At 42.9% G+C, this 27,864-nt stretch overlaps 1 protein-coding gene and 1 pseudogene across 1 annotated transcript in view; one reads left to right on the plus strand and one right to left on the minus strand.

The window, feature by feature from the left end:
• LOC124608284 (phosphatase and actin regulator 2-like) overlaps positions 1 to 27,864 on the plus strand; it is a 261,644-nt gene that overhangs the window by 202,462 nt on the left and 31,318 nt on the right. Inside the window, exon 2 of the mRNA XM_047139974.1 lies at positions 27,224 to 27,496. Within this exon, the coding sequence (XP_046995930.1) occupies positions 27,325 to 27,496 (172 nt within the window). The 5' untranslated portion in view covers positions 27,224 to 27,324. The remainder of the gene's footprint in view (positions 1 to 27,223; positions 27,497 to 27,864) is intronic.
• LOC124556524 lies at positions 1,613 to 1,730 on the minus strand (annotated as a pseudogene).

Here is a 27,864-nt window from a genome sequence, read left to right on the forward strand (position 1 = left end):
GAGAAAATCGAGTTTGAACATTTTAGGTGTTCATATATACTTCGTATGGTCGCTAGTATTCAAAGATTCCAGAGCCGAACGAGTAAGCACTAAGTTCCGTAAGTACGAGGTCTGCGGGTCGAGTCTCGCTATCGGTATTTTTTTTTCACTCAGATCTAACAACGGATATGTGTGGTACGCCACGAAATTGTGTGATGACCTATTACCGTTTGCGAATGTAAATCAAGTTTGTTTCGTAATAGACACACTGAAAAAACAGTGCAAATGCAATAAGTCGGCGTTAATTACAAATACTGTATTTATGAAACGTCCCCTTAGAACAATTATACATGACTGTGCTTAAACTGACACACAATATTTTTTGGCGCAACGCAATCTGACTTTCAAAAATCCCTACAAAAGAATGGCCCTGACTAACATTAACCTATACCTTTCACAAATCACTTACCTCACAAAAATCTTCGTTACTCGAACTACTGCAATACAGCGAGCGCCACTACTGCCAGCTAAATAAAAGATTCAAACTACGGAAGGCACTAACTACTGTTAGGCATGGTTAGCAAATGAAAGATTTTGTTAGAGAACAAACAATGTATTTACCTCAATAGTGTTCAAAAGTCATAATATCTATATCAGTTCATGGCATCCAGTCTTACAAATTTACTGTCTCTGTCCAAAACTCCGCCATCTCACTCCCCACATCCACCACTGCTGGCGGCTCACCTCCAACTGCGCAACGCTACGCGCTGTTAACATCCAGCTTCCCAACACTACAATGGCAGACAACAATGCAAACTAGCCACAGACTGCACACAGCACAGCCAGTGATTTTCATACAGAGCGCTACGTGGCGTTACCAATAAGAAAACCTAAACAGCCTACTTACATATTATGTAGTTCAAGTTGGAGGGGGGGGGGGGGGGGAGGAAGAAGAGAAAGGGAAGAAACTGATGAGATCAGCTGCATCAGGAGTTTGTGCGGAAAGCGGCGGTGATAAGTGAAAATGTGTGCCGGACTGGGACTCGAACCCGGGATCTTCTTGTTACTAGGCAGCTGCGTTAACCACTGCGCCATCCGGACACAGTGTTTGTCGCAAATGCGCGGACTATCTCGGCGGGCCACCATTCCCACCTAGCGCCTCCTGCCCGTAGTCCTAGCCCAAGTCCTCCATGCTCGCTAATTTTTGCATTCCTGCCGGAGGTTGAACGAAGTGTGCATCCACACTGAAAGTTATGGATTTATTGACCATCGAAGCGAATTAATTATACGAACAGACAACTGCCATACTGTACTTTGCAATAATCATTGTTTCCCATGTTTCTTGATCAGTGTCATTCTAATCCGTGCAGTGCTCCATAGGTTACGTAATACTATTTGTCGCAAATGTAGATACACTAAAACTAAACTCTCCCGAACAGGCCTTGAAGGCCCAACGGCACCGACCGGTCGCCGAGTCATCCTCAGCTGACAGGCCTCACTGGATGCAGATACGGAGGGACATGTGGTCAGCACACCGCTCTCCCAGCCGTGTGTCAGTTTCCGAGACCGGAGCCGCTACTTCTCAATCAAGCAGCTCCTCAGTTTGCGTCACAAGGACTGAGTGCACCCCGCTTGCCAACAGCGCTCGGCAGACCGGATGGTCTCCCATCCAGATGCTAACCCAGCCCGACAGCGTTTAACTTCGGTGATCTGACGGGAACCGGTGTTACCACTGCGGCAAGGCCGTTGGCCACAAATGTAGATACAATAATGTAAATAAAATGACTATGCTGATTTGGTTGACAGTTCTTTTGTATCCTTCTTGTATTTCCAATCTCCTTCTGAAAACTTGTTTCTCCTGTTTTCAGGAGAAAGATTATGAAAATGATTAGCGAATCGGCTTATTCACGATAAATCTGTTGTAAGAACTACGTGGAATGAAAAAATAAAGTTCCAGGAGGGAGATTCGCTCCAGGGATCTCGCGCTTTTGAAACTAAGGGCTTACTCTCTAGACTGCGGAATTCTTGAATGCTAGCGACCATACAGACTATCTTAGCACATGTAAAATTTGCATACTCGATTTTCTCGACACCTGTTGCGTCTTCCTGTTTCCATATGTTGAAGTCCTAGCCGTGCCCTGCACATCCTGTCAATATGAATCAAATCGGTGAGGAAAAGTCCATAGGGCCCTTGTCAGCAAATGTACTCCACCCTGCGTTCATTCTAGCCTGCTTATTGTAATAAACCCTTGCTTCCTCTCTACAATTTTTGCCCCAACACTTTTCTCTTTTTCTAAATTGAAGATTCCTTGATGCCGTAGGATGTGTCCTATTAACGGATTCCTTCTTTTAGTCAATTTGCGCCTTAAGTTTCTTTTCTACCGAATTGGGTTCGGTATCTCTTTATTCTGTTCAACACGTCCTGCAGTTTTTCCTCACTTGCACTGAAAATAGCAATACCACCTCCGAATCTTCATTATTGATATCGTTTCTACCGAGTTTTCTCCTGGAAACAAAAGAGAGGTTCAGGGTGAAAGGGTATCAGTGATAACTGAATAGATTCACTGATCACATTGCCATGCCCAGTCAGAGTGAGGATGGATTTGCAGCGCCTATTGAATGGAATAAAGAGTGTAAAAGTACACAATGTGGATTGAGAATAAACCGAAGAAAGACATACTAAGGAGGAGTAACAGATACGAGATAAGAGATAAACTTAACATCGAAAGTGATGACCACGAAGTAGATGAAGTGAAGGAATGCTGCCACCTTGGCAGCAAAATGAACCCACTACGGACGGAGCAAGAAGAAGACTAACAGACTAACTCAGGCAGAGAGAGCGTTCTTGGTCAAAAGGGGTCTGGCAGTATCAAACAGTGCCCTTAATTTGTCGAGGAAATTTCTTATAATGTCCGTATGGACCACAACATTACGTATCTGGAAGACAGTCATGGCCTTTAGGAAAACTCGAGCAAAAGATAATCGAAGCGTTTGAGATATGATGGTGTAGAAAGATGTAGAAAATTAAGTGGACTGACAAGAATTGAGAAAGTTATTTGTAGAATCGGCGACGAAGGGATCATGTGGAAAACATTGACAGGAAGAAGGGACAGGATGATACCAAACGTGTTAAGGAATCAAGAAATAACTTCTTTAATACTTGAGGGAGCTGCAGACAGGAAAACCTGTAGGAACAGACAGAGACTGGAATATATCAAGCAAATAATTCAGAGCACTGAGTGCAAGGGCTATTCTGAGATGAAGAGGTTGGTACTGGAGAGGAATTCGTAGGAGCCGCATCAAAGCAAGCACTCAGAAGACTGGTGACAAAAAAAAGGATCATTACTTGACTAGCCATCTAATCATCAACTTTCTTCTGTAGCACCACATTTCAAAAACGGCTGTTCTCTTCTTTCTGAACTGTTTGTCATACATATTTTACTTCCGTACAAGGCATTGCACCAAATACCTTCGGAAAAGGTTACCTAACAGTTAAATTGTATTCGATGCTAACATAGTTGTCTTTTTCCTAAAAGTTTTTTTTTTTTTTTTTTTGGCAGGCTGGAGTTTATATTTCCTCACATCTGCTATGATCAGTTATTTTGCTATCTAGATAACAAAACTTTTCTGCTTTTGGCGTCCAATTTCCTAATCTGATTCCCGTTGCATCATCTTTAATTCCGCTACTTTCAGTTACCCTTGCTTTACTTTTATAGATGTTGATTATCTTATAACCACTTTGAAAATTCTATTCGTGCCGATAATGATGGAAGCTGAATAAATGAAGTAAAACTTGTGCCATGGTCAGGACTTGAACTCGGGTCTCCTTGCTTACTAGACAGAAATACTTACAATTACACCTCCGCAGCAATGTGACTAACATTGCTGCACGGACGTAGCACAAATTTTAATTCATTTATTCAGCCTCCATCATTATCGTAGATAAAAATGAGACTTAAATGTCTAGAGAAAAATTTAATTATAAGATCTATTCTTTCCGTTCAGCCGTTCTTTCAAGTGCTTTATCCTCTCTGTCAATATTACAATATCACTGGCGAACAAAGTTTCATTTCCTCTCATTGAACTTTAACTCCCATTCCTAATTTCTCCTTAGTTTCGTTTACTGCTTATTCGATGAACATACTGAATAACCTGAGTCAATAGGCTGCAACCATGTCCCAGTGCATCCTCTGCATGGTTCCATGTTATACGCTTCATCTCTTGCATAACATCGCTGTTTGGAAACAAGAAGGCTGCGAATGGCTGCAGATTGTCTTCCAATAGCCGACCATAACCATTTCCAGCCGTTTATCGGTTCAGTTGAACTACACACAGTCTCTTCCATGTAAACACAGCACACAAAATTATGGAGCCACCACCGGCTTGTATAGTACCTTGCTGACATCTTGCGTCCATTGCTTCTTGGGGTCTGCATCACACTCGACCCACACCATCAGCTGTCACCAGCTGAAATCGGGACTCTTCTGATCAGGTCACGGTCTTCCAGTCGTCTAGCGTCCAACCGATACGGTCACGACCCCACGAGAGGTGTTGCAGGCGATGTCGCGCTGTTAGCAAAGACACTCGCTTCGGCTTGTGCTGCCATAGCCCGTTAACGCCAGATCTCGCCGCACTGTCCTAATGGATACGTTCGTCATACTTCCCAAATTGATTTCTGCGGTTATTTCATGCAGTGTTGCTTGTCTGTTAGCAGTGTTGCTTATCTGTTGGCACTGACAACTGTACCCAAAAGCTGTTGCTTTCGGTCGTTAAGTGAAAGCCGTCGGCCACTGCGTTGTCCGTGGTGAGAGGTAATGCCTGAAATGTGCTATTCTCGACATACCTTTTGACACTGAGGATCTTGGAATTTTGAATTCCCTAACGAGTTCCGAACTGGAATGTCCCATGTGTCTAGGCCCAACTTCTGCGTTCACAGTCTGTTAATTCTCGTTGGGCGGCCATAATCACGTTGGAAACCTTTTCACATAGATCACCTGGATAGAAATGACAGCTCCGCCAACGCACTGCTCTTTTTGCACCTTGTGTAAGCGATACTACCGCCATCTGTATGTAGGAATATCACTAGCCTATGACAGTTGTCACGTCATTGTAAATGCTGATTTACCTATCTTCAACATACCTTGGAAATTAAATTGTTGAGTCACTATCGCTGGGTGTATTGACAAGTCCGAACATTTCTATGCCATAGCAGAACATTTTATAAGTGGTATCGCTTTAGAATGACGTGAACCCTGTAGGGTTGTAAATAAGTTTTCTCGCCGTCACCATCATAGTTATTTCTTCCTGGGAATATTCAGTGATTGGTGTCACACATTACGAAGAAATTGCTAAACAAGGCTATCAAGCACAGACGAAACATTTTTTTAAATAAACCTGGAGTGTAACCACTACATAAACTGACTTGGAAGTACATTGTGGTACTACAACAGCCCTGAAGACCATATATTACTGGATATAGGAAATTACTGTAGCTCGGTGATAGAGTGTCAGAGCTCATACACTTCAGTCCGGGTTTCCATCCCCTGTCAATCCTGACAAAGTTCCTTTGATACGTCGCTTCTTTCGCTTCTGGCAGTGATTAGTATATGTGAAATCTGCCATGGTGTACTGTGACTCGGCATCCACGTGAAAATGGTTGGCTGAATAGACAAGGGCATACCACCTCGAATAGGACCATACCTACTAAAGCTGTCAGATATTAAAAGAAACCTCCCGCTAGTAGAGAGCTTTAGTTAAAGGAATTGAAAAGTAAATGTTCGAACACTGCGGATCTGAAATCTTCGTTATAATCTATTGTGATCTCTTCTTTAGAAGTGACAGATGGCAACTGTGTTTGCACACTCCACACCACAACCGCTCGTGTTGACGACATTTAAGGTTCATGCTTGGAGACGTTGCATTATCATACGTAGGACCGCATTATCATACGTAGGACCTGTCCGCTCGTTGCGCGATTGTAGGCGAAGTACGAGTCCATCGTTACACTACGGAGAAAAGGCTGCTGGCTAAACAATGCGTTGGAGTAGGTGGGGGAAGTCACTTGAAATTAACATGCTGGACTGTTTGGAAAAGGGTAAAAGAGTGACCGGTTATTTTTTTAATAAGTTCTTGAAGCCTTCAACTGCTATTTTCTTTATTTCCTGTACGATTGTACAATTTCGACCTTAGGCCATTTTCTAGTATCTAAAACGGAAGTTTCATACGTTGGATACATTAAGGACACTTGTGATTTTGATGTAGGAACAAGTCATATCTGTAGATACACTAGGCGCATTATAACTTACTTAACGGATGATTTTTTGGTAACAGATTATGTCATATACGTCGTTGCTCCTATGACATCGTGATTTCCCTAAATCGCTCCAGGCAAATGCCGGGATGGTTCCTTTCAAAGGGCACGGCCGACTTCCTTCCCCGTCCTTCCCTAATCCGCTGAGACCGATGACCTCGCTGTCTGGTCTCCTTCCCCAAACCAACCAACCAACCTATGACATCATGTTATGGTCATAAATTAGTTCGAGTTGTTCACGCTATTTTAGGAGCACGTTACTTTCGAGCGGTTGTTGCAGAGCTCTTATACATAACGTACTTAACACTAGGAAGATTACAATTATTTTACAGAATTTCGCTACTTAACCTGCATATGCTTTTCTTCCTTGTTATATTTAATTATCGTTCATCGTTGGTGTAAATATGACTGTATGTAATTTCTTTAACATAACTTTAAATGGTTCAAATGGCTCTGAGCACTATGGGACTTAACATCTGAGGTTATCAGCCCCTAGACTTAGAACTAACTAAACCTACATAACCTAAGGACATCACACACATCCATTCCCAAGGCAGGATTCGAACCTTCGACCGTAGCAGCAGTGCGGTTCCGGACTGAAGCGCCTAGAACCGCTTGGCCACAGCGGCCGGCTAACTTTAAATATTTGTTCTGTTATTGTAGGAGCACGTCATCTTTGAATAGTTGGTACGTAGATCTTATATATCACATTTGTCACAGTATTCTAATAAAATAGTACTGAGAACCAAGAATTGCCTCTGTTTCAGACAAACTTCAGAAATGTAATTCTAGTATTACTGAAGAATGCAGAAGATCCTGATTGTATTGTCAGTCTCATTTTGTATTCCTTTTCGTACGGATTTGCGTTGAGGACCCTCGTTCAGTGGACTGGGAAGAAGTCTGAGAGGCTTGTTGAAGTCTCTTTGTTGGTACAACAGACGAACTGACAGACATACTATTACCATAGTAAAGATTCAGAAAACATGAATCACGAGAAGTATAGCAGGGTTTACACGGGGAAATTCGCAAATAACAAACGAGTGAAATAGCACAACGATTAAGACACTGGGCACGTATTTGGGAAGACCCTTCCTAGTTTGTACTTCCTCATCATTTCAAGCGAATACAATATGATTCCCTTGTCATCGGCATGATTGATTTCCTTGCCCAACTGAATTACAGCTCAGTCTGGAATGCCTTCCTTGTTAAGTGGGCTTTATTTACTCCAAAGAACTCAGCTCGATTTTCGCATTGCACATTGCTTCTTGAAGCCCCTTATGCACGACACGAGAGCGAATAAACAAGCCAAGGAATGGTTACTGCGTGTCGTGAGCGTCAGGTAACCTGGACTGTAAATAAGCAGACCTTTCAGCGCCTGCGTGCTTACGGACCACTTAATACACCGACTGCACTACACAGTGAGGACTCCCTTCGCTCACTCACTCATTCTGTGGTATGTAAGCCACAGAGCCGACGCTGCGAGGAAGACTGTAGAAATGCCAACGGACAATACCATTTTAAGCTATGATGAGCCGGCCAGAGTGGCCGAGCGGTTCTAGGCGCTTCAGCCTGGAGCCGCGCGACCGCTACGGTCGCAGGTTCGAATCGTGTCTCGGGCAAGGATGTGTGTGATGTCCTTAGGTTAGTTAGGTTTAAGTAGTTCTAAGTTCTAGGGGAATGATGATCTCAGAAGTTAAGTCCCATAGTGCTCAGAGCCATTTGAACCATTTTTAAGCTATGATGATTTTTTTATGAGGTACAGTCAGACATATCCAGACTCCAAAGGACTTGTCGACGCAATACAATTCACAGGCGCACTTATTCTAGACTCATGGCCGTGGTCCTGATTTGAAAACATAATGGACGTGCTATCCAATGAAATTGTATTTGTCTTTTTCCTGTGTGTCAGTGCCCCCTACCAGTTTAAAGAGTATTCACAAAACGGTACAAAAATAGATAAACACAAAACAATTGACACGAAGGGTGAAGACCTTAACAGCAGTTTTTTACAAAACTGCCACGAGCGATTCAGAGTGTCTGCAGTTTGCTTGTAGACAATTGCGTATTTGAGAGTAGTGCAGCAGTTGGAGAGAGAGAGAGAGAGAGAGAGAGAGAGAGAGAGAGAGAGAGAGAGAGAGAGAGACTGAGAGACTGAGCTGGGGTAACCATCGCCGAACGGTCTTCGGGCACTATCTACCATTGCACTGGACGACATGCTGTAGAGGACCATCGGCAGATTAGAGGTGGTCAAATTAAACCGTGTCTGCCCGTTTAAACGGTAGTTCTTCTTGTTTTCAAAGGCTATGAAACTAATTCGTAACTACAGAATAAGCATTAGGAATGATCAATAAACACCCGGCCATTTAAAGAATCGAATTCCCACGTATAAAACAGCTTGAAATTCCTGGTTTCGAATGAGTTAATGTGTTAAATATTTGACGTAAAGCATGTAAGCGAAAAAAAAAGTTTAAAAAGGTTTGAAACTATGTTAAAAGTTTGTCGGAAGCCACTAAGTGCTGTCATTTTCAGATACTGGATGAATGTAGTCTGCATATTTGCGCTTGGTGAGTTAACGCTGCGTCAAAACGTACACACAGTTATAACTATAATCAGGGTTGTCACAGGTTCTGGAAAGCAGGGAATATCAGGGAATTTCAAACACGCCAGTGGAATAAGGAAAATTTGAAAAAAAAAAAACCCTGGAAAAATCTCGTTTCTGTCTCGGTAGATGAAATGGTTTGTTTACTGAGGTATCCTGCATCGTCCCTGGCTGGTTGCATCTGAGTACGTTCGCCGATTGCCTACTCCCTCATTCCTACTGCTTCCCCCCTTCCTACCACTCCCCTCAGCTTGCATCCAGTGCTGCCACCACTTCTTGCCGCTAGCCTAGCAGCTGCCGACGGGAGGCAGGGAGGCAATAGCAGTGGTTCGTTTGGATATGATCCTCAGAGACTGTAGACGCAGCGGCCGGAAACGTCAGTCTTGTGTGCACGAGTTGTGTCTGAATAATTGTGTGAATGTGTGTATGCCCTTGTTTTCTGGCAAAAGCTATGGCTGGAAATTTAGTTGTGAGAGTGTGATTGTCTTTTCTGTGTGGCTGTCTGCAGCTCAGCAATCATCTTTACGGTTTTACGGTGAGTTACTACGTATCCTCATTATTATTGATTGTACTGGAGTATTTGAACACCCTATCTGTTGCATGGATTGATCACCATGGCCTCAGTTCATCAAAACGCTGTCTGTGGCTCGTGAATAGCTGCCCACATGATGGGATTTCCGTGACAGGTCAACAACACAGGCCGTTTCTGCGAGTATCTGTAATGGATTGAGCCTGCCGATCTGAAGCAATCCGTTCCCAATAATGTGCAGGCCCTGTCCGTCGAATTTAGTCTCACCGATATGCCCACAGGCCGGGTTTATTTGTGTCTAGCGTAATGCAGCGAATTTTCATGGTTTATCCATGAACTCAGGCCTGTGGTGCTCTTCAGTAGGCCAGAGGCCGTGGGCGATGGAATTCAGGAATTGGGACTCTCTCACCGCAATAACATTGTACAGTGAGGCGTTTTATAGACATTTTATTTGTTCAATTATATTTTGGCACTTCAAAAGTAGTTTATATGTTAGAAAGATCGACAACAAGAAGAAGAAAATTGTTTCAGTCGCTGGTGGTTTGTACGCTATGTACTCATATATTTCTCGAAATAAAAATCACATAATACCTTTAAAATAATAGATATAACATAGTGAATAATAACCGACAATAACGAACATAGTAGAACCAACATTTTATTGGCGGCCACCTACAGTGTTGGTTTACACAATTCTTCCCCACCTTATACACTTCTTTCAAGAGGCCTACTTCTTCTGAGGTTTTTTGTGAAATCCGTGGAGGTATTATAAATCTGTCTTGCGACTCCAAGGAAATGCGTATTTTTGTCATCAAATGTGTTTCTTTTTACTGAAATAAAATAACATCTGTGGTCTTAATGAAACACACATATCATTTAGCTAGCGTTTTCCGTCTAAAAACAGTTCATTACAAAAGATGTTGATGTTAGTACTTAAGATTTTTGCTCAAATTAGGAAATACCATCTGCTTGCAAGTATATTTTAGATATTTCCTTGTTTGCATTATTGTTTCTTGTACCGTAGCTGCAAAGAGAGAGTGTCAACTTACGTCTTAACTTATCCTTGAGATCTAAAAATTTGTCAGGGAACCATGCTAAAACTTGTCTGGAAATCAGGGAAATATCAGGGAATTTCACTTGGGGAAACTTGTGGCAACCCTGATAGTACTTGTCTTACAGTGTTCTACCTTTCAGATAAGATTATACAGTCCCTCTTATTGGGTGCATTATCTCAGCATTTTCAGTTTTTGAATTGGATCACTGTTTATATGAAATATCAAATTTTTGTTGCCGCTGGAAGCCGTTAGATAGGCAACCTGCAACAGGTATTTGATTCCGTATCCCAGGATAGTCGCTTACATTAGTAATATACAGGGTGGTTTTACTGCAATTAAACTTCCGTTACTTGATAGGCACCTATAAAGAAACGAGTGATTGTACGACAATGAAATTTTGTGGAAACATTTGTAAGGACATTGTCAAGAGAAGTAACGAATAAACAGTTCAGTGAAACACGTTTTAATTTCCACATGAGAGCGAGCATTTGTCAATTGCGTACCACGTTTACGTTCCGGGTTACAAATGTTGCTCAATGTGACGACCATCTGCATCCACGACAGCCTGTGTCCGCACTATAGAAACTATTTCACACTTGTTCGCATCACTTTTCGAGCGATGGACCATGGAATGTTCAGCTGACGAGACATAGCTCGTCCTCTGCTTGAAGGTCGCAGATTCCGTCCAGCATTCTCAGTCATGGCAATAGTAACTACTTCAAATATTTGTGGCGCAGTCGGCCGTCAGCCGTTCCCAGGAACAATTCCCAAATCGCCAGTTAATTCGAACTTGCGAATCATGTTTTTCAATCCCTGAGCGGAAAGAAGACCTCTCCATATTTCCTTAATGCGTCGATACTCGCGAAGAGCGCAGGCAGTATTACTTTTGTTTTGATAAAGACAGATTTACGGGTAAAGCTCTGCTCACCTTGTCCTCACCCATGTTCACTACCTGCAACTGTAATGCATACTAATGTTCGTGTTTCAACCCTAGGTCGCAGTATCAATCCAACAGCAGGTCAAGACACTAACACTCCTAACAACGCAAATCCTGCAACGCACAGTCTGAATATTATTCCTATAAAGTTTGATATCCATACTGTAAATAGTTTTCTGTCTACACTGTCTCAAGAAGTGAAAGTTTAATTACAGTCCTCCTGTAGACTGTCCCAGGGCGGCAACATTGCGATTCGAACTATGTTGAGAACCTGTTAGACCCTCAATAACAGAATCTTGATCCCGGCTACGATCTGCCCTGATGGCATCATCTCACCGAAAAATACATTACATAGTAAGCTTAATGAAACTCTAACGGCTTTCTTTTTTTTTTTTGCACTCTTCATCGAACAGAACCGCATACACATACAATGTCGCTTAAGAATACAGCACACATATATTACAAATACATTGCTGTGTAAAGAGGGCATGTGCTTTTGCTATAGCATAAGTGCATTAACAACTTCGCTTGTATCGACATTAAATTCTACAGAAGAAACTGTAACATTTAAAAAACAAAAGATGCCTTGTCGATTTTGTTGGTAAAAACATTGTCTCTTGACTTCCTATAGCTCGCGCAAGTCTATAGTTCCGCTATTAAGTCCATTGCGTGACTTTCATCGAAAGATGCCTCTTTAAGTTTTGAGTGGATGTCCGGTGCACTCAGAATCGAATCTGCTACCATCCAATAGAAGAAGCAGCACTCGGAATGGTGTTGTAAACACGAAATTTTGTCGCGGTCGCGGGTTTTCCCGCATCCATCCAAAACTTGTGGTTGTAGAGAGGCAATGAACAGGTTGTGTGTGTCACGTGCAGTTTGTGAGATGAAATTTGACAATTAGGGAGGGAGTGTGTTGTTGTAGTCTTCACTACGAAGACAGATTTGATACAGCTGTCCACTCTATTTCGTTCATTGCCAAATTAATTATTTCATTATGCCCCACATCTCAGATCGATCCCGTCTTTTAGTCAAATTGTGCCTTTAATTTCTTTTCTTCGCAATTTGATTCAGCACCTCTTCTACATCATCTACATCATACTCCACAAGACACCTAATGGTGCGTGGCGAGGGTCCTTTTTGTATCACTAATTAGCGAATAGCTCGTGGGAAGAATGATTGTCAGTAAGCCTCTGTATTGGCTCTAATTTCTTAAATTTTCTTCTCATGGTCATTACGCGAGACGTATGTAGGGGTGGGGGAGTAATTTGTTGTCCAACTCTTCCGCGAAAGTGCTCTCTGTTTCAGTATTAAATCACAACGCCTCGTGTGTAACGTCTGCCAATGGAGTTGGTTGAGCATCTCCGTAATGCTGTCGTGCCGACTAAGTGATACCGTGACGAAACTTGCCGCTCTTTGTTGGATCTTCTCTATCTCTTCTATCAGTCCTATCTGGTAGGGATCCCAGATAGACGAATAATACTCAAGAATGGATCGAACAAGCGCCTTATAAGCCACGTACTTCGTGGATGAGTTACATTTCCTTAAGATTCTTCCTATGGATCTGAGTTTGGCATCTGTTTTTCCCCACTCTTTGTTTTGTATAGCCATTCCATTTAAGGTCGCTCCGGATAGTTACTCCTCGATATTTTACGTCAGATACTGTTTCCAGGGGTTTGTCATCAATAGTGCAGCTTTACAGTAGTGGATTTCTTTTCCTGTGTATGCGCAGTGTGTTACATTTATTTACGTTCAGGGTCCACTGCCAGAGCCTGCTACTATCTCGTGGCGTCGCCACTTTGTTATAGACAACCACATCGTCTGTGAACAATCTTAAAGAGCATCCAGCGCTTTCTACTAGATCATTTACGTATATTGTAAACAGTAACGGCTCTATCACACTTCCTTGGGGTACACCGGACATTACCTTTACTTCGGTCGATTTTGTTCCGTTAAGAGCGAAGTATTTACGACGGTGAGTCAAATGAAAACCTTAAATATTTTTTTAAATATTATTTATTTTGCAGAAGTGGTATAAAGCTGTATCACTTTTCAACATAATCTCCCCCCCGCAAGTCCTCCAGCGCTCTCAAAGTGGATAAATCCCTGTAGAAAAAAATTCTTTTGGTAGTCCGCGCAACCACTCATGCACCTCTTCATCAGAACGGAACTTCTTTCCTCCCATTGCGTCCTTGAGTGGTCCAAACATATGGAAATCACTTGGGGCAAGGTCTGGTGAGTATGGTGGATGAGGAAGACACTCAAAATACAGGTCTGTCAGTAACGATTCTTGCAAGGAAGCCATCGCCTTCTCGTTCAAAGTGCCGAAGAAGTTCTTCACAAGCATCAACACGTCGTTCTCTCATTTCAGGAGTCAGCTGCCGTGGCACGCATCTTGCAGACACTTTGTGAAACTGGAGCACATCATGCACAATGTGGTGTGCTGAGCCATGACTAATCTGTAAACTTGCTGTAATGTTATTCAGTGTCACTCGGCGGTTTTCCTTCACTATAGCTTCAACTGCTGCAATGTTCTGTGGAGTCACAACTCGTTGTGTCTCACCTGGACGAGGAGCATCTTCCACTGAAGTCACACCATTTGCGAACTTCCTACTCCATTCGTAGACTTGCTGCTGTGACAAACATGCATCACCGTAGTGAACCTTCATTCGTCGAAGAATTTCAATAGGTTTCACACCTTCACTACGCAAAAACCGAATAACAGAACGCTGTTCTTCCCTGGTGCTAGTCGCAAGTGGGGCGGCCATCTTCATACTGATACTGCGACGGTATGTATGCATCTTCACTATGCTGCCACCTACAGGCCATTCTGCACACTGTTTGTAGCACGTTTACCAGCTTACAGGATAACGGCGCGAAATTTCAATTTGGTATTCCAAATTTAAGGTTTTCATTTGACTCACCCTTGTAGTTCCGTCTGCAAGGAAGTCTTGGATCCAGTCGCAAATGTGCTCCGATTCCAGATCTCTCCGTCCCTTCCATTACATCACTCTGTAGCATCACATTTCGAAGGCTTCTATTCTGCTTGTGTGTACTGCTCATTGTCCACATTTAAATTCGGCAAAGGGTTGCCCTTGTACTTGGTAAAACTTAAAATTTAAATTCGATGGTAGCTATTTGTCTTTTTCTCACTCATTTTCCTTACTATTGCCGTTCTGCATTTGTATCCTCTTTGTCTGCCAGTTTCGGTTATTTATCCACCTAGATAACAGAATCATCAAGTAATTTTAGTGTCTCATTCCCTAAGCTTTCTTTCATTTCATTCCATTACTCTCCAATATCCTTGTATTACTTGATATTCACTTTGTAACCTCTTTTCAAGACACCATCCATTCCGCTTAACTGGTCTTTCCCGGGGTTTTCTGGCTGTAACAGAATACTGTGCCAGCGGCAGATCTTATTTCTTCTGGTGAGAAGTGTACTGTAGTCTGATTTAAGTTAGTTGGCATCTGACGGTTAAGGTCCGAAGTTGCGACATCGCCGCTGCCACCGTATTCCGCTATCCGCGACGATAGGAAATCACTTTACAGTATCTACCTCCTAGAAAAGTCACGCGAACAATTTGCAATTCAGTTACGGTATAGGTCTGTACAGTGTCTCTAAGCAGGTCAAAAACGCGTTCTTAATTTTAATTAGCGCCGTAGTTGTTTCTTTCTTGAAATATGCGGATTTTTCGTACCAGCAAAAATTTCCAACTTCAGAACTGGAAGGTACAATTATTTGCGCAGCGAAATTGGCAACACAGTGGAAACCGACAATGCCATTGCATTCAGCCCGCTCGCTGTCAGATGCCAACTACACTACTGGCCATTAAAATTGCTGCACAACGAAGATGACGTGCTACAGACGCGAAATTTAACAGACAGGAAGAAGATGTTGTGATATGCAAGAGTATTCACACAAGGTTGGCGCCGGTGGCGACACCTACAACGTGCTGACATGAGGAACGTTTCCAACCGATTTCTCATACACAAACAGCAATTGACCGGCGTTGCCTGCTGAAACGTTGTGATGCCTCGTGTAAGGAGGAGAAATGCGTACCATAACGTTTCCGACTTTGATAAAGGTCGGATTGTAGCCTATCTTGATTGCGGTTTATCGTATCGCGACATTGCTACTCGCGTAGGTCGAGATCCAATGACTGTTAGCAGAATATGGAATCGGTAGGTTCAGGAGGGTAATACGGAACGCCGTGCTGGATCCCAACGGCCTCGTATCACTAGCAGTCGAGATGACAGGCATCGTATCCGCATGGCTGTAACGGATCGTACAGCCACGTCTAGATCTCTGAGTCAACAGATGGGGACGTTTGCAAGACGACAACCATCTGCACGAACAGTTCGACGAGGTTTGCAGCAGCATGGACTATCAGCTCGGAGACCATGGCTGCGGTTACCCTTGACGCTGCATCACAGACAGGAGTGCCTGCGATGGTGTACTCAACGACGAACCTGAGTGCACGAATGGCAAAACGTCATATTTTCGGATGAATCCAGGTTCTGGTTACAGCACCATGAGGATCGCATGTGTGTATGGCGACATCGCAGTGAACGCACATTGGAAGCGTGTATTCGTCATCGCCATACTGGCGTATCGCCTGGCGTGATGGTATGGGGTGCCATTGGTTACACGTCACGGTCACCTCTTGTTCGCGTTGACGGCGCTTTGAACAGTGAGCGTTACGACCCGTGGCTCTACCCTTCATTCGATCCCTGCGAAACCCTACATTTCAGCAGGATAATGCACGACCGCATGCTGCCGGTCCTGTACGGGCCTTTCTGGATACAGAAAATGTTCGACTGCTGCCCTGGGCAGCACATTCACCAGATCTCTCACCAATTGAAAACGTCTGGTCAATGGTGGCCGAGCAACTGGCTCGTCACAATACGCCAGTCACTACTCTTGATGAACTGTGGTATCGTGTTGAAGCTGCATGGGCAGCTGTACCTGTGCACGCCATTCAAGCTCTGTTTGACTCAATGCCCAGGCGTATCAAGGCCGTTATTACGGCCAGAGGTGGTTGTTCTCGGTACTGATTTCTCAGGATCTATGCACCCAAATTGCGTGAACATGTAATCGCATGACAGTTCTAGTATAATATATTTGTGCAATGAATACCCGTTTATCATCTGCATTTCTTCTTGGTGTGGCAATTTTAATGGCCTGTAGTGTACTTTGATTCGGACGGAAGTACGAGGAGGCCGCGATTCTGAGCCGGCGGCGTGTGTGTCGTGTTGCAGAGCCGAGGAAGGAGAAGACTGAGCAAGTGAACGGATCGCTGTCGCTGCCGGCGGCGGCGCCGGTCACGTCGCACGGCGAGGGTGCGCCGGCCGCCCCCACCGCCTCCTCCTCGGCCGCCCCCGGGCTGCAAAGCCAGCAGCAGGCGGCCGCCGCCTCCGCGCCGCCCCCGCAGCAGGCGGACGCGGGCGCCCGGCCCGAGCGGCCGTCCTCGCTGGGCCCGGGGGCGGGGGCGGGCGCCGGCCAGGGCCCCGGCCGCCTCACGCGCCGCCTGCTCTGCTACCACGCCGACCACTGCGCGTCGCGGGGCTCGCCGCCCCACGCAGGTGCTCACAGCCCGCTTACTGCTCGCTTCCCTCCATTCTTTGGCTGCCCGTATCACAACACGCGCCTCGCTTTACCGAGCAGTCAGTGGCAGTGCACGAATCGACACTGCCCGGAACATTAATCGCGAAGTTGTAACTCGTTTAACTCTTCTCGTAGTCTTTTCCTAACTGTCGCTTTCTTTCCTACTCCCAGAAATCAATTTCTTATCCCTAGAGAAATTATCCTGTCGCCGTGACAGTGATTGTGTCGGATTCCTTTTCATATTGCAGGTGTTTCTGCTGGAATTTGCTGTATGAATAAACTGGACAGGTGGGACAGCTACAGACAAGAAACAGGAGAATTTTAACGTAGTGTGTGTGTGTGTGTGTGTGTGTGTGTGTGTGTGTGTGTGTGTGTGTGTGTCGACTTTGGTACTCATACTACTTATTGTCTGGAGTGAATTACTGTGGGGGTAACAGCCATCTAACTCCAATAGAGGTGGGGAGGATGAAAAGGTTTGCTAATATCTGACATGTAGGCTACCCTGCACAACTAGTGTGTCGTGTGGGTGGTATTGGATACTTTCCGATGGGTATTTATGCGGATGGGCAACGCTGAGCAGATGGAGGGGGGAGGAGGAGATGGATAGTGAGAGTGGGAGGGCGAGATGAGCTCAGAAAATCAGGGAGGAGGAGGAGGAGGACAACAGATAGTGGGACAGAGAGAGGGGAGGGAGATATGTGTGCATTATATGTGTGGTAAATGTATTTTGGTGAAGACATGGCTAAAAAGTTAATACGTAATAAAAAGCGATGATGTATCTATGTATGTATGTATTATGTATTTTTCACATCTCCTTCCAAGCCTTGAGATTGGTTTCAAACAAATTTGGTACACACATCATTTATTGTCTGGAAAGAATTACCATGGGGTAAGAACCACTTATCTCCCATTAGGGTTGAGGGTAGTGGTGAAAATGGGATGACACAGGACATGGACACAGAGGGGGGAGGTAGAATGAGGTGGACAGACAGACAGACAGACAGAGGGAGGAGTAGGAGATGGCCATTTTTGAGATATATATATATATATATATATATATATATATTGAGGGGTTGGGGTGGGGAGGATGGACAGAGAGGCAGGGAAGAAGGAATCGGGAATCGGAGTGAGAGAAGGGGAGAGTTAAAGTAAAGTAAAGCCATATAGCATGATAGGCTGGGAAGCCCCTGAGGGCACGTTGAGCCACTGAATTGGAAGTCTTTTTCCTAAACTCCACATTGGCAGACCCCTTCCGTCGCAGAGTATGAGAGCTCTTTATGTAAATGTATCTGTTAAGTATTGCTGACTGTAATGGTGTGTGTGTGTGTGTGTGTGTGTGTGTGTGTGTGTGTGTGTGTGTGTGTGTGTGTAATTAAATCCACGACATTAGCGCAAAGATTGATGATGAAAAACTTTATGCCGCCACATCTCCTCCCGTTGTCCGCCAAATATTGGCAATAAAAATTTAGTCCACCACCAGGATTCGAACCCCCGAGTCGAACGCCATCGCACGATTTCTGCTACAGAGGGGGAGAGAATGGGGAGATGTGGGAGGCAAATGGAAGGCCGAGAGCGGTATTTGGCAGGTGAAAAGGAGGAGGGTGTGAGGAGGCAAGTGGAAGAGGGACGGGATGTGATGAATCAGGTGGAAGAGGCGAGAGACACTTGGGGCAGGAGAACTCACGTACCTCCCCGTTAATCCTTAAATCGTCCCTTTTTTGTTAGTTTTTGCGTCCCCTCTGTGCCTGCGCCGTCGGCCGGTGCTTCTCTCGCCATGACCTCGGTACGCCCGTGCTGTGAACTTAAAAAACAGCTAAACACCGCATTCATTTCCGACCATGTCAGTTTGTTAGAGTACTGTGTTTAAGAACCTGCACCATCTGCAAAAGGTTAGCACTGGGTCACGTATATTCCGCAATCGTGCTATGGTAATAGTTTCTCTGCAGGGTTGGCAACGTTAGCCATGGAAGCACACCGCACGGCCGGATACACAGAACTTCGCTTCATTCATTACTCACTCGAGTCTCATTCGTTTCTCGTTCGTTTACCATGGCCTATTCTGCACCAGGTGTCCAAACAACCCCAGATGAGGTCTTCTGGCCAGTAATGCCGTGCGATCATAACTTTTTCATCCCTTCGTGAGAATATGGTATCGAAGGACGTGGAAGATGAGGCCACGAATTCCTGGTGTCGATGCCACGAGCTGCCGGTCACCTAAGTGCTTTCCCTAAGCTTGTAAGTGTTACGGTCTATGGCGCCCCTTGCAACCAATCTCACGAAATCTAGTGGCTGGTCAAAAACATCGGTTCTCACTGTATAGTTTTCCCCTTGAGTGCATCTGAAATTAGAAGAATTTTCTTTGTTTGCTATGCAAAGATGGTAGTTACTTCATCTGTAGCCATCTTGTCGTATCCCGTTTTAATATACTACGGCCTGGAGTAAGCGAAAGCCTCTCTCTCCTTTTTTTTCAGTTCAGAAATTTTCCCTACTGTAACATGGTTATTTGCACCAATCCATATTGTGCATTAGTGGCTCCCGTAAAGGAACGGGTGTCTCAAATTAGGGTTGGAAAAATACTCTGATGGGTCAAAATTTATGATCACTTGCTTAATAGCTTGTTTGCCCGTCTTTGGGACGAAGAACATAACTGAATCTGCATATCAGGGATCCGACAATTTGTTGGTAGGTTTGTGAAGGCATTAGATGTCTATGCATGGGTCAAGTTTTCGCGTAAACAACAGGCCTCTGATTTGCGTACGTGGCGATGGCGCCCGATAGTGACCCAGATGGGTTCCATACAGTTTACATCAGGCGACTTTGGCCCCGAGTGATCAGCGTGAGTTCACTATAATGCTCCTCAAACCACTGTAGCACGGTTCTGACTCTGATACTAGGACAGTTATACTGCTGAAAGATGACTTCGTTGATGGGGAAAACACAAAGCATGAAGGGGTGAAGGTGGTTCACAGCTGTCAGCGTGTCTTTGATTACTGCCACAGGTCCAACACAACCGCAGGTCCCATAGCGTAATACTACTCCCACCAGCCTGCTTTTGTGGCGCATTGCACGTTTCGAGCCGAACCCGAAGAGTGGTGTGTTCCGCAACACTTGTGCATGCACTAGCATTGTGCTCTTTCGGCAGAGGTGCCGCAGATCACCCCCCCCCCCCCCCCCCCCCCCCCCATCCTACTTTACGTAACAGAACAAATCTCCGAATTGCACGTTCTGTGAAGAGTCGTGGATGTCCAACCCTTCAGCGCCTAGTGGTAGTTTCACCGTCCTCACATCTCTTTCCGTGGATGCTCACGACAGTAGCACGTCAACATTCGACCAGCTTCGCTGTATTCGAGATACTCCCTCCCCACCCGTAGACACACGTACTTAGCGGTGAAAGATGGGTAAAAACAAACTGTCAAATTTAGCTATTATCTCAATTGAATACTACACATCTGTTGAATGTGAGTTCAATGACATACTCAAAAAGTCTGCTTCACCCAAAACAAGAAAATGCAAAGTAAAATTATAATAAAAATTTGTGCAAAGGGATATTTTTCTCAAGGCTTAACTTTAGCCACTTTTCTTGTATTTATATCATTAATTATTAATGATTCATGAATTACCAATCATTTATTAAGAAGAAATGAAATATGTTCTTCGTTATACATCATGCAAAAATGCACCATAGCTGCTTTAAACAGTACGAGACAGATTTTGTTTTACTTTTAATTTTTTAGAAAGTAGATACAATTTGTAATTTATTTATGACAAAGAAACATTTAATTTGTTGTTTGAAATAAGTGTCAGTATAGTTCAATTAACTGATATTTTTCAATACTGCACCATTTTATGAACCCTACTCATAAAATAATAAAATTTTTGTAAAACTTTTTAGAAAAAAATGGAAAATTTCAGTTTTTTCCTTGGGGGTGGGGGGGGGGGGGGGGGGGGGGGTGGCAGGAGGAGGGGGAGGGGGGCACAGCTTTGGCAGTTCTGTCAGGTGTGGTATATCACCTCACTATGGTTCTGCCAACAGGTCAAATGAACCTGTGACAATACATGCTGTCCTTCTTTGCATGCATTCAGCATTCCCTGTTTGTTCTATTTCAGATGGGTTCCACACAGCTGATCAATATTCTAGGATGGGTCTGCTTTTTAGAATGATTACATTGCTCTAGTATCCTACCAATGGACCGGAATTCAGTAACCCACTCTACCTATGAGTGAGCTTACTTCATTGCTCCATTTCATTTCCCTACAGACTGTAAGAACCAGATATTTGTACAAGTTGAGCAATTGTAACTGCAGCTCACTGATGATATAGTCCCAGGATATTGCTTTTTTGTGAAATGCACAATTTTACTTCTACCGACATCTGCAAAGACACAACTATGGAGCCTGTGGCGATGGCGTCATAAAGAAATAATACATAGTTTAGTATGAAAAGTTCAAAATGATCATTCAAATAGAGCTTCACTTTTGGAAAAACACGTTCCATCCAGTCCTGGATATTTTTCTGATCAGATTCATCAAATTCTGAAGACTATAATCAGCCCAGCCAGACTGGATACAAAATTGTTTGTAATGTGGATCTTCAGTTGCAGTTACAGACTCACCTGAAGGAAGGAGCTTATTTCAAGCTTCGTGCAGAGTTTGAATACTGTTTTTTGTCATTCCCTTGTTTTTCCCAACCAAAGTTCATTGTTTACTGTCAAGTACACCTGTACTTTTTGTAAGAGCATTACTGTTCTTTTTAATGTCCAATATTGTTGTATTTCCAACTACATATTCATGAGCTAGCTTTATTCACCAGCAACTTCCTACAACAGGACTTTATTTTTAAGCTTACTGGAAACACTATAAACAATGCATTTAAATTTAGTATTACGCTGTGAATGACAGAACAACATCATGATCTGCCACAACCCAAGGTTCGTACAACACATACTCAGAGCAATGGAGAGATCACCAAACTGGCCAGCGCATTGGCAATGGAACTTTTACATAGAGGCGTGCAAATTTGTCTATAATGACGGGAAAACTTTCAAAACAAATAAAACAGTTTTTTTTTTTTTTGCTCTATGCATTTTGATGGTTCACCTTATCATCTTCAGGTGGAGAATTGTTTGTACACACGGCTGATGGTGGTGAAGAGTACAGACATCTTTTCACAGTCACAGACCAAGGGTAGTGTAGGTTATTTTACATCTTTTCGTTTAGAAAAGACACTTTAAAGGCTAAAAAAAAAACATGAATTTCTGGCAGCGAATTGTATTTACAGGGCCAGTAGAGTGTAAAAGGTCTGCATGCTGTCTCCACTGCATATTACATTTACACTGTCATTTCAAAGATGTTGCACATGTTACAGACATGTTTGTTTACATTGGATACAGAGATACAAGATTAAATGGTTTCTACAAAAATATGTTTTTCTTTTTTAATGACATGAATGGGTTGCACCCAAATAATGACATGTACACAACTCAGTTACTGTATTAGGTAGCAACATATACTTTTTTTGTGAAAGTGCTGCTACATTGGATGCAATAATAATGACTAAATGGTTGTGTTGTTGTTGTGGTCTTCAGTCCTGAGACTGGTTTGATGCAGCTGTCCATGCTACTCTATCCTGTGCAAGCTTCTTCATCTCCCAGTACCTACTGCAACCTACATCCTTCTGAATCTGCTTAGTGCATTCATGTCTTTGGTTGCCCTCTATGATTTTTACCCTCCATGCTGCCCTCCAATACTTCATTGGTGATCCCTTGATGACTCAGAACATGTCCTACCAACCGATCCCTTCTTCTAGTCAAGGTGTGCCACAAATTTCTCTTCTCCCTAATTCTATTCAATACCTTCTCATTAGTTATGTGATCTACCCATCTAATATTCAGCATTCTTCTGTAGCACCACATTTCAAAAGCTTCTATTCTCTTCTTGTCCAAACTATTAATCGTCCATGTTTCACTTCCATACATGGCTACACTCCATACAAATAGTTTCAGAAACGACTTCCTGACCATTAAATCTATACTCGATGTTTACAAATTTCTCTTCTTCAGAAACGCTTTCCTTGCCATTGCCAGTCTACATTTTATATCCTCTTCACTTCGACCATCATTAAATGGTTATGTACACAAAAATGTTTTCATTTTGTTTAAAAAAAATGTTAATGGGTTGCTCTTGAATATAGATTTGTGCACACTTTTAATTATTACATTAATTTCTTATGTATAAAAATATTTGAACAGATCATGTATATGTACTGTAGGTTGAACTTATCGAGGGATGAATGGGAGTGATTACATTAGTTGCTGTACATTAAAACTGTAAATTATGAAAATTCTTTAAGTACTTTATCAAAGCTTTTTCAAAAGTTGATTGTGCCTGTTTCACTGATGTCATTGATAGGTGTGCCCCAAGTTTCTTTCTGTGTATACTGATCTCTCGTTCTTCATATAAAGACATTCTGTTTTGTCTGTTCAGTGTATGTAGTATTTCAAGTTTGCTTTCTGTATTGTCAGATGGATGACGTGTATCTTTTATATGGGAGGTTATTGCAGATTTGTGTGATGTGTTGTGTCGGAAGGCGTTAGTGTGTTCTTTGCCTGGGAGGTAGCTCCAAAAAACATCTAATGTGTTGTGCCTCCAAGATAATTTGTTGTTCTACATGTAAGAAACTGAAAATTTAGTTTTGTGTGTGAAACCTGGAGAGAAGATTAAATATAAATGATAAATAGTCAATGACGTGCCTATCCTTATAGCCATAAACATGTACTACATGAAAATTGTGTTTAAACAAATAAAAACATAAGGAGAAACGTCACTCCTGGTCGACTACCTTACGATGAAGACATTCTGTCTCAGTTTATGCAATTTCACTACGAATGTCTCTCAAATATTGGCATTTCAGCTCATAGATACCATATTATCATAAAATTGTTGTAATACTTCTCAGTTCTAGAGCCTGCTTCAAAAGTTTAGGGAGAAAATTGTATGGGCGGAGGAGGATCGTAAGCCGAGTATTTTAGAATAAGAAACCAATGGCGAGTTGAATGTTCCAGGCAATACAATGTATGGAAGGAGCAATGCATGTTACGTGTTTATACACTGCTTCTGTTTATAGAAACACCTGCAAGCCTCTGATGTGTCCACAATGGATTTTTTTTCCTGTCGTGTTACATAAAGTTTTCAGTGTTTGAAACTCCAGCAGAAAATGAAGGAAAACTAGACATCTGTCTCTCTGTACAAGATACAGCACAATCAAATTAACGGTCCTTGCTATGAACCAGGGCCGTATTGAGGAGATCGTGTGCTGTTTGCGGAACTGTCAGAGCTGTGTCCCTTCTCCCCATCCCTCCGAGAAAAACTACCTTTTCACAATTTCTTCTACAAAGATTTACGAAATTTTTTAATCTGTAACTTAAATGTAATGTCATTTAATATAATAATACTTAAAGGATCTATCGAGATAAGAAATATTGAATACAACAAATTAAATGCAGCGTTGCAGTTAACAAAACAATTGCGTAACTTTCTAAAAAAGCTAGAAATAAAACAATATATGTCATACTGTTTTAGTGTGATGTATAATAAGGAACAGAATTATTTATTGCGCAGAAATCAATAACTGTAAATAAGAGAAAGAGCTAGGATTAAGTGTTCAGAAGACATTCCTTTGCGAGGATTGTGTTTCTACTATAATTTTACATTCCATTTCCTTGCTCTCAGCGAAGCACACTCATTGATTATTTCATTAAGAATTTTAGCGAGTGTATCATATTCTGTCGACAAGACAGCTGAATGTGACAGTTTGCTACACCCCTACTCAACCTTGGGTAATTTTTACATCATCTTTAACTTCCTGAAACCATGTGGACAAGATGCTGCCGTTCTGGAGTTATCATACATATCCTCTAAGGTAATTTCGATGTTTCAATAAGCATCTCCTTATCTATACTCCGAAGAGAAAAAAAACTTTAAAATATCCAAACAGGAAGCTCTGTCAGTGCTACTCATCAGCTGTTTCTCGCGGAATTTTGAAAGACGCTGATCCGTTAACTAGCTCAGCTCTATCAATATTTCCGCTATATTTTCCACGAAAATCTGCTGCACATATTTCAATATAAGTTACCGGAGCTTCCATTTAACGCGTTCCTGAAAAAAATGAAATTGAGATGAAATGGTGAGTTATAAGCGAGGTCGGTTTTCCATTTTTTTTATATTCCATTCAATACTTACGAGTACTCTAGCGTAAACATGATGCCTGCAGCCCTCAGGTTGCAGAAATTGGCAAAACTCAAAGGCTTTGTTAAACAACATATTTGCTTCCGCACCCGCTCACCAACATTAGAGATCCTACAATACTGTAGCAAAATTCCGTTGTTAAAAATGAGCTAGCTGTTAGGCGTCACCTGCACGAACCAAGCACACTGTTGACACATATCCCATGCGACGTCTATTTCGTAATTCTTTCTGTATGGTTCTACCTGGAGCAAATGACGCTGTGCCAACAGCGTGCGTTTACAGTCTCGGGCCGAGGGAAAGGCTTCTTTAGAGCTTTAATTGGGTGAAAATACATTCACAATATGTCACAGCCTTTGCTATTTTCATAAATATCCTCAAAGCCATTTTGATGTTTAGATAAGAGTCTGTTAACCCATGCATTGAGGAAAAAACCTTCAAAATATCCAAATGGTATGCTGTGTCAGTACCCAATTCACCTAGAACTTAAAAATGGACATTTCATTAACTATCACCCTGTATCAATATCTCTAGTTTCATTAACTATCACCCTGTATCAATATCTCCAGCTTTGGTGACAAAATCAGATGCACAATTTGCAAGATAAATTACAGAGCTTTCATTTAGTGTGATTCAGGACAGGAAATTAAAATGAAATGAACTGGTGTGAGATATTTGCGGTCTGTTTTTTATTTCACTTATTATTCTATCAAATACTTTGAAGCACTCTAACCCTAACAGTGTTGGTCCAGTCTTCAGTCAGCCGAAGTTGGCAAAAATCAGAACCTCTTGGTCAAATAACATATTTCCTTCAACACCCACTCACTTACATTTGAGGTTCTATAATACAGTATCCGAATAGCAGCAAAAACTCCACTGTTGAATATTGATGAGCTGTGTAGGCTTCAAATGTATGAACCAAGTGCACTGTTGCCACTGAAATCATGTTTGCGATGGACATCTATTCTGTAGTAGTGGTTTCTTTATTATACTGCTTGGACGAAATGACACTGTGATACTAGCATGCATTTGCAATTGCGGGTGAAGGGAAAGCATTCTCCTCATAGGCAGAGGATAGGAACACAGGGGGTAGGAGTGCTCATGTAACAATATTTTAGTTTTGTGCCAACTCTGTGTCCTTGACTGGGCCTATTTCACCACCCCATTTGTATGGCCTTGCTTGTGGGAGAGCATCACACAAACTATCTCATGAAAGCCTACTTATAAAGTTTCAAGATGCAGATTCAAGTGAGGAATCTAATCAAATACTACAATCTTACATATCACTCCTGTAGAGAATGCAAATGCAGTTACAGTAGGCAGAGAGATGATTAACCAAGCATTCTTACCATGCCCCATATTTGAATGGAATGAGAAGTAGCCCGAGTAACTGATGCAATGTTCAATAACCTGTGTCATGCACTTCACAGTAATTTGCAGATTATAGAAGCTGATATTCACTCAACTTTGTAGCACAAGTGTTTTGTGTCCAGACACTGCCAACATTAGTGATATTAAGATACACTTCTGGTTCATATAGCAGGCATTACAACATGTGATTCTTAAGCTGTGCAGTATCAACACATTGAATACATGTGAACTCCCTGGAGTGGATTGATGAAATTGCTATTTGTTCTGTTCACAACATCTTTCTCCCCCTGCGTGTCAACATGTAGCACTTCAGTGATTGGATCTTGCTCTGTTTCCCAGTGAGAACTGTGTCAGGACATTACGAACAGAATAGTTGTTGGTTCTCTGTGTTACTCAGGAGAGATATGATATATAATGTGTGTGTACCGTTTTATGATGAAATTAGTGTTTCTTTGTTTCAAATTCCTCTGAGCATGCTTGCAACATCCTTTTGTAAATGGTTATCTGAAAAATCAGTTATCTGAACCCACCGTACTGTATACACAAGGAGTTGCAACCAGAGTGGACAAGTAAGAGGTGTGGCCTCATTGTGTTGCAGGTGGTCCAGAAGTGAGTGATGTGCCCCCACCGGCCCCTCCGCCCCCTGGTGGCAGCGTGTCAGTCGCCACCTCCACGTCGTCGGTGCCGCCCACGGCCGGCATGCCCACGGGCCCCGGCGATCACCCTGCACCACTCACACTGTCTGAACTGCCCGAGCCGCCCATCCCAGTGTCCGAGATCGGGCCCATCCCGCCGCCGCCCATGTTCAGCTCGTCTCCGCAGCCACCACCCACCTCTGTCGGCATGCCTGTGCCCACATTCTTGTTTGATGGTAAGCCCACATCTTTTGGCAGGTCAGAGCCTATGCTAGTATAAGATGTGTGTTACCATCGATATTTGAGTCATAACAGCACATCAAAATGAAAAGAAACAGAATCTGTAGGAATAATGACCACAGATAAATGGATTTGAAATAATTCCCAGTGTGTGGTTGCCATCAAAACAAGCTGCTGTCATCATTCACAGTACTGCATGTCCACAAATATTATGCTTGTAATAAGCTTGCTTTCCACCTCTGTAGCTGGTGGTCAGCTTGGCTGACTGCCACGTGGATCTTCTCTTTATGGGGAAACTGGCATGGGGTGCATTCATGGTCATGGGGTCAACGGAGGCACTATTCGACTGATTAGTAGTGGTTTC

The sequence above is a fragment of the Schistocerca americana genome, chromosome 1, assembly GCF_021461395.2.
Source record: "Schistocerca americana isolate TAMUIC-IGC-003095 chromosome 1, iqSchAmer2.1, whole genome shotgun sequence".
In the NCBI taxonomy this organism is placed as follows: domain Eukaryota; kingdom Metazoa; phylum Arthropoda; class Insecta; order Orthoptera; family Acrididae; genus Schistocerca; species Schistocerca americana.